At 44.2% G+C, this 15,635-nt stretch overlaps 1 protein-coding gene across 2 annotated transcripts in view; it reads right to left on the bottom strand.

The window, feature by feature from the left end:
* SHC4 (SHC adaptor protein 4) overlaps nt 1-15,386 on the bottom strand; it is a 58,165-nt gene extending 42,779 nt beyond the window's left edge. The window contains exons 1-2 of one of the 2 annotated variants that reach the window (XM_081888558.1): nt 14,220-15,386; nt 13,147-13,796 (exon numbers count right to left, since the gene is read on the bottom strand). In XM_081888558.1, the coding sequence (XP_081744684.1) occupies nt 13,147-13,734 (588 nt within the window). In that variant the 5' untranslated portion in view covers nt 13,735-13,796; nt 14,220-15,386. Of the gene's footprint in view, nt 1-13,146 lie in introns of both variants that reach the window. The other variant, XM_081888557.1, reaches the window with a different exon arrangement.
* Nucleotides 15,387-15,635: the final 249 nt, after the last annotated feature.

The following is a 15,635-nucleotide window of genomic DNA, read 5'->3' as shown; positions in this document are numbered from 1 at the left end:
TGCTATCAGTCATCACCAGACTGTTGCAGCACAGGGAAAGATGGGAAGCAGGGCCACTCCATTGGCTCTGCTGAGATGCCAGCTCTTTTTGTCTTCTCTTCTCCTCAGCCATTCTTATAGGACCTTTGTAAATTTGAGAACTGGTGCTTGAGTTTTCTTGTTTTCTCTTCCCTCCCCATCCCCTTTTCCTTGTGTGTCGTGTCTTTTTAGATTTTACACCTGATTACTATAAGCCGCTTTAGGAGTGGCATTATTTATTCATCATAAGGTCCCAAGGTGAGTGACAAAGGACAAAAATAAACTACTGAAATCAGTTAAAACAAACACAATCAGAAGAATAAAGGTAAAGGGACCCCTGACCATTAGGTCCAGTTGTGGCCGACTCTGGGGTTGCGGTGCTCATCTCACTTTACTGGCCGAGGGAGCCGGCGTACAGCTTCCGGGTCATGTGGCCAGCAGGACTAAGCCGCTTCTGGCGAACCAAAGCAGCGCACGGAAACGCCATTTACCTTCTCGCTGGAGTGGTTCCTATTTATCTACTTGCACTTTGACGTGCTTTCGAACTGCTAGGTTGGCAGGAGCAGGGATTGAGCAACGGGAGCTCAGCCCATCGCAGGGATTCAAACTGCCGACCTTCTGATCAGCAAGTCCTAGGCTCTGTGGTTTAACCCACAGCGCCACCCGTGCCCCAGCTTAGTCTGGTGACAGGCATCAAATACTAGGTTAGTAATTTGCATGGATAGTTCAGTTGGTAGAGCATGAGGCTCTCAAGGTCGTGGGTTCGAGCCCAATATCGGACAAAAATATTCCTGCATTGCAGGGTGTTGGACTAGATGACCCCTGTGGTCCCTTCCAACTCTACAATTCCATGACTCTATGGTTCTATGTGTCATCATCATAATCACCCACTTAATCTGATATGGCTACTTCCCATTATACAAATTTAGTTGTATGTCAAGGAAACAAACCTTGCACGGTCATTCAATTTTACAATTGTTACAGAACCAATTAAAAATATCAAATCACGACACCACAGAAGAAAACCAGGATCACTATGTAATCCATAGGATTTCTATTAATCTTAGTACACGCTACTAAGTACCTGAACAAGAGATTCTGCTGTTCTAAACTTATCTTTCAGTAGGAGCAGCAACTTATATTGAAAAGTTCATCATATACCACAAAACATATGTTAACGGCATCCCATTTGTGCTATGGTGGAGTAACTCAGCAAACCTTTTTATTTGTGAAGCTGCTTTATAATGTATAAAATCGTTGGTCTGACTAGCCCCGTAATGTTGATTTTGACTCTTTCACCAGCTGCTTTTAGCTACAGATAACTTGGATTCATAGCTGTCAACGTTTCCCTTTTTTTAAAGGGAAATTCCCTTATTCCGAATAGGATTCCTCGCAAGAAAAGGGAAAGGTTGACAGCTATGCTTGGATTCAGCCTGTGATTTTCTGCATGCAGAACATGTACTCTGCCACTGAGTTATGACTCATCCTAGGGCTGTATCTCTGAGGTCCGTAGTGCTGAGATTCTGCTGTATTCACCACCGATAACAGGGCTGGCTTTGGGATCTTGAGAGTTTCTGAGAAAGAAACTATTAGTGGGACATATTAAAAAGCAAAGAGAAGACATGGCATGCAAACAGAGTGCACAGAGGAGTTCCCCACCCGACAAATGACTAGTGCAAGCAAGCCAAGCCATATGCCAAAATCTTTCTCCAAAATATGAGTGGGACCACGCCACACATTTAAAGCACATTCAGTGCACATTTAGAGCACACGGCTTCCCCTGAAGAATCCTGGGAACTGTAGTTTGTTAAGGGTGCTCGGAATTGTGGCTCTGTGAGGGTGAAACTACATCTCCCAGGTTTCTTTGGGGGAGGCCATGTGCTTTAAAACATGCATTGAATATGCCTTAAATCTATAGTGTGGATTTGCCCTAAGAGCTGAAAAAAGAGATAGAAGCACAAAATGGTGTAGGCATTTCAGCAGGTACATCCATGGGGGAAAAGTCACCCACATCTGCCACCACAGCACTCACTCACAGAGAGAAGCTCTTTCCATCTCCTCTGTTCAGAACAGATGGGGAAAGTGGGTGTCCAGTCCTGACATCCAGTGAAATGTGAGCACGTTCAATGTAGGAGAGGTTTAAAAAGGCTCTGTTTGCCATCCTGTTGTATTTAAGTTTGGAAAACTGCAGATAAGAAAGGGTGTACCTCAGTTTACAAACTTAATCCATTCCAGAAGTCTGTTCTTAAACTGAAACCATTCTTAAACCAAGGCGCACGTTCTCTCATGAGGCCTCCCGCCGCCGGTGCCCTTCCACCATTTAACTTCCATTTGTAGACCAAGGTAAAGTTCACTAAATGGAACACTACTTCCGGTTTTGCGGAGTTCTTATACCGAATAGTTCGTAAATAGGGCTGTTCTTAAACCGAGGTACCACTGTACATCTTTAGGTTTGAGAAAGAATTGAGGGTTTGCATCCCTCTATTTTTCTTTAGGTTTAAAAAGGCTGTATGTGTGAACAGGCTGCTGCAATAGATGGGCCTTTGGCCTCATCCAGCAAGCTTTTCTAACATGCTGGTAAGATGAGCCAGTGCAAACAGGAACTGAGTGGGAACAGCAAACAGTATTCTTGTGCACTGTGATTTTTTGAAGAAATATCTACATTTTGGAGACATCATTGGAGACCAACAGCCAGCACATTGCTGACCCCTGCCAAATACTTTTGTTTCTGTCTAGATCAACAGCCCTCAACCTGTGGGTCCCCAGATGTTGTTGGACTACAACTCCCATCATCTCTGAGCTCTAGCCTTGCTAGCTACAGGTGATGGGAGTTGTAGTTCAACAACAACTGGGGACCCACAGGTTGAGAAAAGCTGGTCTAGATCCAGCTGACCTCCTCTGTAGATCCCTGGTAGCTTCAAAGCCCTGGCGTCTACTGTATCGTGCTACTTCCTGGAGCCAGGCATGATGTGAAATTCCATGTCCTCCTACGATGCTTAACTGATCTATTTCCTCTGTGAACAGGCCACTTTGCCATTCAGTAAGGGACTCAGTAACGAATGCCAAAGAGCAAGCGCATCTGGCAGGCTTCTTTGCCAGGTCAGTCACCCACGGGATGCCAAACCACAACTCATCAGGAGTAATTACAAAGGAAGCAGATGGAACAGCTGCAGCCCACTCTCTCTTTGTCCATCTCTTTTGGTAAGGCTTGGAGCTGTAAGGGTCTTCAGGCAGACACCTGTGCTCTCCAGTATACTGACACACACACACACATTTGGATATTATAATTAAATGTTTGCACCCGGTGGAGTGGATCTAAAAGAGAGGGAGAAGCTAAAAATATGTTCCCCCAGCTCCTGAATCATAGATGAGTTTGAGAAACACTGAGTCACTTGGAGTTCATTTCCTCCTCATGGGAGTCTTGGGTGGATAGAAAGGCAAAAATATAGCAACCACACTGAAGCTATGCAGAATTATGTCTGGTCCAGACAGCGCCCTGAGGGGACCCTTATGCATTCTGTCTTGAGCCAAGGTAAGACACCAATGAAAGCGAGGGGGGGCAATGTCTTGGAAGCAATGGCACAATTGCATTACTGATGTCCAAACACAAATTGTTCAGATTAAATGGAAGCAGAATGAACCTGGGTGCATGAGGAAAGACCTCTCCCCCCCCCTCTCTCTCTGTGTGTGTGTGTTTGTGGTGCAGGAGTGGGGTCAGTTTATTTTCTTCCACCCCTTAAAAGTGATAGTATGTGACAAAGCAAGGATGGGGAGATGGCGGCCCTCCAGATGTTACTACACTGCAGCTCCCATAATTCCTGGTCATTGGCTCTTTTGGCTGGGACTGAAGAGCACATCTGCAGGGTCACAGCTTCCCCATCCCTGCAATAGGGCATTTGTCTCCAAGAAGAGCATACCCTCCAACATTTTGCAGTCTAGACACAATTGTTAACCCCGTTCCTTTCATTCTCAGTCCCATGTTCAACCCTTGGAACCATCTGCTCAAAGGCTCAGAGAGCAGGTGATGGGAGATACCTTTGCCTTTGTTTCTGGAGAGCTGCTGTCCGTCAGAGTAGACATAACACAAACTGACCTTGAATAAGGCAACTTCTTATATACCACCCAACTCTGCACTAACCCATACGATACAATGCAGAAGGTTCTTCTTCTGCTGAACGCCACCTAAGATTTACTCTGCCCTCCCCGGTTTTAAAAGCCAGGAGAGCCTTTGTTTCTTAGGTTAAACATATTGTTTGGGGGTGGGAGACATGATTTTGTCCTGCAATCTGTTGCCAACAGTTCAAAATGAGCCACTCCAGTGAAATGCGGCATGTTAGGGTACACTAAACACACATTTAAAGCACATAATGTGTGCCCCCCCTCCAAGAATCCTGGAAACGGTAATTTGTTAAAAGTGCTGGGAATCATAACTCTGTGTGGGGTAAACAGCAGTTCCTAGGATTCTTTGGGGGGAAAGTAAGTTATTTAAACATGCGCAGGCTATAACATTCATTCATGTATGCATGTGTTTCTCTGTATGCATGTTAAGAGACACAAGCCCACAAGACACCCCACAATGAGATTTAATTTCTAGAGCTCCAGGGGAGATCACCAGACCCTTAGGAATGAAAACACCATGGTTCACACAAGACACGACAATAGAAGCGGACTCACAGTGACGGGCCATTAGAATATTGTTTTCTATATGATCCCAAAAACTGTTTAAGGCATTTTCTCCTCTCTCATATGTTTTCCCAAGCTCCTGGATGAGCACATCAGTAGCCTTCTGGCTGCCCTGGCAAATGTTCCAAGACACTGGCAAATCACACCATCAGAATTTTAAGAAGGTATTCACAAAAGGCCAAAGCAAGGTACTAGCAATTTACCAGGGATAGAAACCAGGACACTGAAAGATAGGCCAGTGGGTTGGAGGGGCAGGGCTCACACCAGTAGCACTACATGTGATTTTTAATTTGCATTTTTCAGAAAACTAGAATTTATACCAGTCTTCTACTAATTATACCATCAGGCCATTCTTCCAAATCCTAGGAATTATTATGTGTTACATCATTTCATAGCAACTTAAGGTTCAAGCAGTGATGGGTGAAACCTGCCTTTGAAAGCTGAACCATGAGAGATCCCAGGAACTGCACTACTAAGCATGGGTAGGCAAGCTAAGGTCCGGGGTCCGGATCCGGCCCAATCGTCTTCTAAATCCGGCCTGCAGACGGTCTGGGAATCAGTGTGTTTTTACATGAGTAGAATGTGTCCCTTTATTTAAAATGCATCTCTGGGTTATTTGTGGGGCATAGGAATTTGTTCTTTTTTTCCAAAATATAGTCCGGCCCCCCACAAGGTCTGAGGGACAGTGGACCGGCCCCCAGCTGAAAAAGTTTGCTGACCCCTGACTGATTGAGACTCCTCACCTCTGTTCCCGTGGAACTGACTGAACTTAATGAAAATACACAATTGGATGAGTAACACCAGGACTGTCAGATTGGAGGGGAAGAGCTGTAAGTGCTTCTGGACTGTCGTTATTTTGAATCACATTCCAGCAAATTCAGGTTATGGAATTATACAGCGGTACCTCAGGTTAAGAACTTAATTCATTCCAGAGGTCCGTTCTTAACCTGAAACTGTTCTTAACCTGAGGTACCACTTTAGCTAATGGGGCCTCCCGTTGCTGCCACACCGCCACCAAACAATTTCTGTTCTCATCCTGAAGCAAAGTTCTTAACCCAAGGTACTATTTCTGGGTTAGCGGAGTCTGTAACCTGAAGCATCTGTAACCCAAGGTACCACTGTAGTTGATTGGCAAACCTTGGCCATCATTCTCCCCACCCCCATATCAGACTTTTTGTGATAAGGAAAGTGACAGGAAAATGCATTGGACAGTGTGTCCTAACACTTGCTTTGACCCAATGATATCTCATGTCCCCACAAACCATCAGAATGGATGCTTATTAAATAGCCAACATCAGCTAATCTCCCTGCAACAAAACAGGATGCTCAAGAGATAGGTCACCGGAAAAGCACCCCAAGTCTCCCTGGCATTTTGGGTGTGATTCCCCTCCCCTTATTGAATTTAATGGCAGAGCAGAGACAAAAATACATTCGGCATAAGCCTACATACTCTAATTTTGGAAAGTGCCTTGTTTTGCACATACACTCATCCATCTGCAAAACAATATTAAAAAGTCTTTAGAGACTCTTCTCACCTCTACAGGGACGCAGGTGCCAAAATTCCGTCTTCTGCCCAATTGTTAAGATTACAAGAGCCCTGACTCCAGGCTATGTATGTAGCCTTCCCAACTGAGGAGTTCTGATCTTAGGCAGAACCTAAACCCAGATAAATCGACCCCTCTCCAATGCTGCTTTGAACCCCCTTGAGGTGTTTATGCCTAGCTAGAAAGTGTGCTTGCACTCTGGTCACGCTTCTTGTTGGCCTGGATGGAGGACGGAGAGGATACACGAGTGTGTGTAGAAACAAACCTCCTCTACCCAAAGGTGAAATTCAAACTCATTGTTCCCTTCACTTTTGCTTGTGGCCCTGCCCATCATGAGCATATGGACCCCAGAAGGTTGTCCATATGGGGATGTGGCCCTCGGGCTGATAGCTCAGTTGGTTAAAGCATGGTGCTGATAACACCAAGGTTGCAGGTTCGATCCCCATATGGGACTGCGGCATATTCCTGCATCTTTATGATTCTATGCATTTACCCAAGCTAAGTTGTTTAGGGAAGTTTTTAATGTTTGATGTTTTATCGTGTTTTTAATATTCTGTTGGGAGCCGTCCAAAGCGGCTGGGGAAACCCAGCCAGATGGGCAGGTTATAAATAATAAAATTATTATTATTCCTTCCAGTAGCACCTTAGAGACCAACTAAGTTTGTTACTGCTATGAGCTTTCATATGCATGCACACTTCTTCAGATACACACGAAAACTCATACGGATAACAAACTTAGTTGGTCTCTAAGGTGCTACTGGAAGGATTTTTTTTTATTTTGTTTCGACTATGGCAGACCAACCCGGCTACCTACCTGTAACTATTATTATTATTGTGGAGGATAAGATGGGTGGCAGCTCTTTCCCACCCCTCATACCATTTGAGGCTGACCTCTAACTCTGCCTAAATGCAGGTCTACCGCTGTTGCCTGCAGAACTTTTACATTCAAATGCCCGTAATTTAATATGGGGAAGGGCCATAGTTCCGCTGTAGAGTTCCTTCTTTGTGCGCAGGAGATCTTTGTCACAAGAGATCTTTGTCACACTGGAGAACTGCTGCCAGTCAGTGTAGGCCGTACTGAGCTAGATGGACCAACAGCCTGACTTGAGTAGAAGGCAGCTTCTTATTGTTCATCAGCTGCAATTTGATGCATTTTTTTAAAACCCCAGCTTTCTGCCAGAATCCATATTGGGAAAGAGTTGAAAGCAAGCGTAGGCAGGAGGTGGGCAAGCAAGGCAGAGGTGGGGAGTGGAAAATGTGGTTCTCAAGAAACCACTGGTGCAGCAAAGGCTTTGCTCTGCCAGGAACTGAGAGAGAAGAAAACAGGGTATGCAAATAAGACTAGCTGGCTTAACAGGTGCAATTATTTGATGGGGAATTCCACCACCGAATGGTCTGATTCAGTGTAAGGCAACTTTCTGTGTTCCTATCTATGATAATTCCTTCTCAGTCTCCATTGCATCCTCTGCGTATTATCCAGCGGGTGCTTTTTGAGATGGCCTGTTGTCTTGTTACGTGCTCTCTGAAGCCCACGGTGATGTGTTTGTGAGGCATTGTGAGAGACTCGGGCTCACCTATTGCTGCAGTTGAATCTGGAAAGGTTTTCTGGAGGACTGGCTTGCCCACTTTTGTTGCATGAGTTTTGGCTGAGGAAGTGGACAAGGAGGTGTGTGGTCAGGTCCAAGCAGACATTTGTCTATGCAAAGCATGTGCTCCATCCCTCCCACATGCAGCAATTCCTCAACACTATGCAGAGTTGTTTTAAAGATAACTGCAATAATATATGTGAAGAATGTGTTCGAAGTTCTTTTATGTATAGTTTTATTACCCAAAAATACAAAAGAGCATTTGGGGAAATACCAAAAAAAGAAGAAAAATACTAGAATGACATCTAATAATTATGAAAGTAACAATAAATATATTACTTTTTTCTCACATAATTCATGCCTCTCCCAGGGAAACATTGATTTCTATCTGTGAAATCCCTAACTATTCCTTGACGCATTTGATCACCAAGCACCTGCCACTTTGTGTTTCCTGATACTCCTGCTTTTTTCACCTTCATTAGTTTAATTATCCCCAGATGCTACCACAACTTTCTAATCAGTTCTATTTAAGTTGGTTTTTCTGCAGCATTAAATTCTAAGCATTATTATGCTCCCAGAGCAGAGAGCTGCCTCAAAATTAACCTCTGATATGAGAGACTGAGAACGAACATATTAAGGCATCACTTTCTATCCCATCAACACTCTCGATCTTCTTCTTGGTGTGCACTCACTTGAAAGGAAAAATAAATTTAGTTTTGTACGTTTCCTCTCTCTTCCTCCATAACACACACGCGAACACGTAAATGCAGAAAATCTGCCTCAAAAGCAGAATAGGCTAACAGAATTCACTATGATGCTATTGCCTTAAGTTATAGCCAAACTATAAACCGGGAAATATTCTCTCCAAACCTCTTGGTATCACCTTTCCCATTTACTTCTGCAACCATAATGGAAGTTGGGCACCTTGGTCAAGCTAGGAGGTCAGTCCAGGAGAGGAAATATTCATTCAGAAATGGAGCTTCAGCAGGTTGCCCACCTGAATGGGTGCTCACATGCACACAATGTTGATGCACCCAATATGCTTTTGAGTACCCTATCCACACTTGTCAAACAGACAGATAACACTGTCAGCTCTGACCAGCAGCGAACACCTGTTGAGGGGCAGGGAATTAATGCCTAGCACCCCCTTCCTGCTGTAACAGGTGCTCAGTGCTATCAAAGCTGACAGTTTGGGCCAGCTGTTCGGCAAGGGAGCTCTCCCTCCATCATGGAAGGCATGCAGCGGATGGCAATCCATGAAGATCTCTGGATTGGGGCCAGCATGTTGCATGGAATCCATTTTCCAGTCTGGTTTTTTTCTTTAAGTCAGATGGGCAGCCTTTGCTCAGGATCTAACTATCCCCCATCAAGAGAAGAACCAATTGCTAGGTCAGGATTAGCTAATCTGGGCACTGTGTTTCCTTCAAAGAAAAATCCCAGTGATGTGCATTTTGACTCTCTAGGAGGACTGCTTGGCTCTGCAAACACCTTTCTGAAATATGTGCAGTTTCCTTCTGTCTGATATGCACTTTACAATGGCAGGCAGTTCTGGAAGGTGCCATCTCCAGGTTTTGAAGGGTGTTTAATCATAGTGAACCCCTTACTGCAGATGTGGCAAGCATACTTCGGCCTGAGGGCCACATTCCTTACTGGGCAACCTTTCAGGGGCCACATTTCAGGGGTGAATGGGGCCATTGCTAAAGCAGGCACAGCTGAAAATGCAAACCTCTGTAGGCTAGTCAGCAGAATTTGGCCCAGTGGCATATCTTGTCTTAACCTGATTTGTATTCTGAAGCCAAAACAGCACCAGCTGCCTAGACTGCACTACAATATTATCCCCTAAAAGCTGTTTCGAGACTATTCCTGCTTCACAAAATGACGAAGAAACTGAATCTTCAAAGCTGCAGTCCTGTACCCATTTACCTACAAGTAAGCCCCACTGAATTCAGAGGCACTCACTTCTAAGTAGATGTGTATAGGATTGCACTGTGAAATATTGGCTGCCCCAAAAAAGTCTGAGCTCAGCAGAGAGATCTAAAGCGAGACCTCGAAAATCCAAATCCAGACCTGCTAAAAGCTGAATCTTGCTCTGCCACAAATAAAATAAAGAAGAATTAAAAGGGGGATAAGAACTAAAGTGAAAACATGTTCAAATGTGTGACAGTCCCACTAGCATTCAGTGGTTTTTGCGGAAATAACAGAGGGTGAAGAAGAGACAAAACAGCATCTTCTCGACAACAAAAAGGCTTGCAATGAGGTTGATGCTGCTTGGGAACACCGTGTAGGCATCCTTCCTCGTCAGCCCAAACTTCCTGCTAGACGGATGGCGACACAGAATCACAGTTTTAAGGGACCCTGAGGATCATCTACGAACCCCCTGCAATGCAGGAATATGATACGTGGGTGTTCATTACTGACCAGCAGGGAGTGAACCAGCTGACCCTGGGAATCCCTTCCAACCCTACAATTCTATGATTCTAAGGGGGCCCACTAGGAGCAGAAAGGGAAAGGCTGTACCTTGGGTGGAAAACTTCCGTATTGGATGCAGGTCGCCAGTTCAATCCCTGACACCCCCAGGTTGGGCTGGGAAAAGACTCCTGTCTGGAATTCTAAACAGCCACTGGCATTATGTGCAAACAATACTACTAAGCTCAATGAACCAGTGGTCCAACTCAGTAAGGCAGCTCTCTATGCTCATGGATATGCCTGCTTTTTGTCGCTAACTGGGGTCTGCAAGAACATAAGGGTTTGCAGAGCACATGGAAGGACATCACACATCAACATTTTGCTCAGCGCGTCGCAAGCTGTGCAGCCACCAACTGCATAACGTGCCCAATCTGTCCCGAGTGCATTTTATACAGAAAGATGGAATGTAACCCAACTGCATGGTAAATACATAGGGATGACAATCCAAATCATTTGATCTTTAGGTATTTGCCCTGAAACTGACTTGAAAAAATAAAAATGGAAGCTTGTACATCTTTGACCATACAAGTGTGCACAAGTGGGACAGTTGTTTTGGGGCATATGCTTTGTTTTGTAATTTTCATTTATTCTAGACAGGATACTGGAGATCTGAGCTGAGGGCTTCATCTTCTGAGTTAATGATAAAACGTTGAACATGCCAGTTCTCTGGCAGTCTGAGAAACACAGTGATTCTTAAGCTGTGGGTCCCGATCTGCTCCTAAGCAGGCTGTACAATCAGGTAAGGTAAAGGTAAAGGTACCCCTGCCCGTACGGGCCAGTCTTGACAGACTCTGGGGTTGTGCGCCCATCTCACTCAAGAGGCCAGGGGCCAGCGCTGTCCGCAGACACTTCCGGGTCACATGGCCAGCGTGACATCACTGCTCTGGCGAGCCAGAGCTGCACACGGAAACGCCGTTTACCTTCCCGCTGGTAAGCGGTCCCTATTTATCTACTTGCACCCGGAGGTGCTTTCGAACTGCTAGGTTGGCAGGTGCTGGGACCGAGCAGCGGGAGCGCACCCCGCAGCAGGGATTCGAACCACCGACCTTTCAATCGGCAAGTCCTAGGCGCTGAGGCTTTAACCCATAGGGCCACCTGTGTCCCTGTACAATCAGGATATTTCCCTTATTTCAATTCCAATTTTCTTTCAGAAGGAAGCTACCCCCTTACTCCCTCCTTCATTTCAGCTATAATACCATCCTTAAATTTTATTTAAATAGATAGGGTTCTAATCCGTTTTACTCATACTCAAAATAGGCATGTCTGCTTTCAATGGGCCTACTCAGAGTAAAACCTAGTTGCCTAATCCCCATGTTATTTGCCCCCTGCCCCCCGCAAAAATGATAAAGAAAAATGTGGATTAGAAACATCCAAAGAGGGGAACATGCTGCGTTCTCTATTAAAATTGAAAATTAAATATAAACTTTCTCAGTACCAAGCATTTTACATTATATTCCTGTTTAGTGTTATAAAGGGGGAAAGTAGGGCTCGCAAGGTAGGGATAGTTTACAAGTGGGTCCAGTAAAGTCAATTTACAGCTTAGTTTCACTTCAAAATGTTTGAGAAGTCCTGGGCTCATGAGTCATTTTCGAACAACATACAACCCCCTCTGCAATCTTCTTCCTTCCTCCCTTATGCTGGGTATAAGGAAACTGTGGCCCTATGGATGTTGTTGAACTCCATCTCCCATTAGCCTTAGGCAGCATGGCCAATGGTAAGGGATGATGGGAATTGTAGTCCAAAACATCTAGGGGGTGCACAAGCTCCCCGTCCCTGCATATGCCCCTCTTCCCAGGAAACCCTTTTAGCTGTGGCTGAGTGACCAGTAGTTGTAGTGTTGTAGATTTGGGGATTTCCTCGGGTAACATACCCTCTACACTGGCACTCCTCCAAGTGGCTCCACATCCCTATCCACAAACTTATTCTCTTTTTCTGGGCCGAGCCCATACCACTATGCTGAAAAGAGGTCAAGTCAGATGACAGGCTGATCTAGTCTGCACCAGGAACACCTTGTACTATGTCTTTAAAACAGCTACCTCGGTGCACTAGCTCATAGCTTAGGTCGTCATGCATCTTGAGACTGTTTTCTCACATGACACGTCGTTTGTCACATTTCCACGCACATCTCAAATATAAAACATACATAAAATGTTCAAATTATACCTTTAAAGCACATTCTTTCCTCCCTTCAAAGAAATTTGGGCACTGTTGTTGTTTTTTACCATGCACGGAGTTGTAATTCCCAACTGCCCTTAAGAAGCTACCGCCCCCCCCCCCAGCCTTATCTGAAAGACAATGTGCTTTGCACATGCTGTGTAGTGTGTACACAGCTGAGACATATGCATACCTGGTTTAAAAATAACTCCAGTCTGCTTCCCTACATGTGAATACACACAGCCCAAAAGGGAGATCTGAATTTCTTTTACCACCGTATGAGAGAGGAAATGTCTTCAGAGTTGCATGGTTCTCTGCCTAGCTTTTCTCTTGCAATCCAACCCAGACCTTTAAGACGAGGTGGGTTATGTACTGGCACAGGATAAAAGCTAGCAAGTGAGCCATAAACCAGGAAATCCTGAAATCAAATATCACCGACTCACATCACAAAACGGTCTTAAAGAAGCTACACCGTGAGCCTCCGTCTTCACATCTGCATGAGGATAATAACACTGGCATTTTGCTTTGTTTTGCACAACAGCTGCAAGAATTGGGATCGTTTTAACTATAGTGCTTTCAACGCTTTTTAGCACCCCACATAATTCCCAAGTTGGTCTTGCTTTTAAATTCTTAATAGCAGGTAATCTACCATGTCAAAAACTAGAAAAAGAGAGGCATTTTGAGAAGCAACTTACTTGGACGACGTATGAGATCCCAGTCTCCAAACTGGATTCACCCCTCTGCCTAAAGTCTTTTTCCTGTTTAGATATGAAAGCCGATTCCTCAGAGCCAGACAAGAAACTGTCCTCTTGGATATTTGTTTTGGCCTTTGTTGGCCTGTCTAGGTTTCCCCGGGTATAAGAAGCAGTCAGGCAGCTGGTTAAATTGATTTCTGGCAAGGTTGGGCTGCTCGGGACAGTTTGGCATTCGGTGAGCTTAATTCTTGGTACCTCCTTAGTCCGTAGGCAGAAGTTCTTGAAGCTTGGTAAGGTGGGAGGGTTGGCCAGCTTGATATTAGCCATACGAGGGATCAAGGTGCACAAAGCGAGAGAGCTGTCCGGTGTCCCTATGGTGACATCTTCAATGGGGATGTTAGGCGTTGAGGAATGAGAAGACGAAGAGCCTTTAAGGTGCAAAGGACGGCTCTGCACATCTTCCTCCAGGGATGTGAGGGATTCATTTTTAAAACGACTGTACTTAGCTCTGTGAAGCATTCCTAGGTCTCTCAGCAGTCCTACATATAGTATGTGTCCGCCGAGGCTATGTGGAATGCGTTCTCTCATAGCCTTCAAAGTTCTGCAACTGGGTTCTCTTTCCCTACCCCACCCTTCTCTAAATCGGCCGCCTTTTTATAAATGAGAGAAAGAAATATGGAATTAGGCAAACCAGAACTATTTTGAAAAGAAAGAAGAAAAGAGCAGATTTGGTTGTCACTGGTGTCCTCGTCAGGTTCCCAGGTGACTTCTCCCTTTTAATAAGCTGAGCCTCGCTCTGTCTGGACATCTGGCTATTTGGAATTAAATCTGAATTAAATTTACACACACACACATGCATGCACGCAGGTAAACCAGAGAAAGCTACAACTGTTTATTCTGAAGAGCTCTGCAAGCATGCAAGCAAGCTCTGCTTTGACCTCTCACTACCATAGCCCCATTTTAGCAATAGTCATACCCTGGCTGCAATTAATCTAAATATCTAAATATATTCAAAATGAGAAAGGAAAACACTATTTCATACCAAAACAGCACAAGAGAGTTTAAATTTCTACCTTTCCTAGAACAGCAGCATTGAAAGGAGATTTTTCATTAGCATATTAATGCTGAATTTCTCTGTCGGGGAAAAAAAATTGCAATTTTAAAAATTCTTAATTCACAGAAATGTAGGTAAGAAGATCCCATGTTAAATAATTCTGCAGATGAAACTCAGTTTCTCTCAGTAAAACCCTGGTAATTCTTGAAAGATCCTTTAGCACCACAATAAGCAAAATACTCCTCGTAGATTTATGATCCGGCACAATTGGACTTCAGATTCATCATCAGTCAGTGGAAATATTACAGTGAAGCATCTCCAGCAGCCTTTCGAGTCATCCGTAGGTTTTCCTCAGTAGCCAGGTCATGGTAGCTTATTTGTAGGGAAGATTAAAAGAAAGAGAATGTTGCAGTTTTTATGAATGAAGTTTTCTGAATGAATTTCCCTGTGTGCAAGCGAAATAAATCTGTGAATGAAGCTGAGAATGGCTGTAACTGACTGACAGTCCCAGGGGTGTTTAATTTCCAGCCAATCAGGAGAAAGCTCAGTGACTCATGCACCATAAATACACTAAACTAGTAGCCATGCAAAATGTGACTTTTAGTGATGGGGGCAATTCTTAATGTTCTGGTAGGCAGTGAATGGATGAAGACATCAATAATTACGCTGCCAATGTGTGCAATTCATTTTTTTTCCTGTTGAGAAAAAACGTGTGTGTGTATGTGCTGTTATTTCTGCAATGCAGCATGAGAAGGCTAGTAGAGAAAGAAACAAGCAAACATCTTTTCCACCAGCGTTAGTTCATATGGTATAAAATCGGGAAGGGAGGTAGTGATGTACCATTCTTAGAAGAAGAGTTCCTTTTTGTTGACTCTCGGTTCAATATCTAATGACACTTCCTGTGCCTATCAAATTTACTCTGAAGACATGAGAAAAACTGCAAAGGACTGAGCACAGACCAGAGGTGAGGCTGAGTCGGCAGTACAATAAAGCACATTGCGTCCACCGAAATTGCTAGCAGTCTTAGCCATTAGTGAGGAACACAAAACTGCATTAAGCAGTGGGGCTGACCCAATGATTTAATGCTTATTACAAAGGATGTGTGTATTGCACTTAAAAACAAGAATCTGAATTCTGTACTAGAGAGAAAAAGCTGAAATTAGCGGCCAATATGCACACAAAAATTGTCAAAAACATATATTTACTTACTTTGCACACTTTTATTCTATATCTGATAGAAATCTGATTTGGTGCAAGGCAGCCATTTGTCCATGTAGCTTTGTGTTGTCCACTCTGACTGGCAACAGATCTCCAAATCTTTACAGGAACGAATACAGAACCAGCATGGGGTATGCAATGGGCATGTGTTGTTATTATTATTATTTATTAAATTACTTTACCGCCCTTCACCTGAAGTTCATAGAGCAATTTAAAA

The sequence above is a fragment of the Podarcis melisellensis genome (genome assembly GCF_964234715.1).
Source record: "Podarcis melisellensis genome assembly, chromosome: 14".
Taxonomy (NCBI): domain Eukaryota; kingdom Metazoa; phylum Chordata; class Lepidosauria; order Squamata; family Lacertidae; genus Podarcis; species Podarcis melisellensis.
This window is presented reverse-complemented; position numbering and strand designations above follow the sequence as displayed.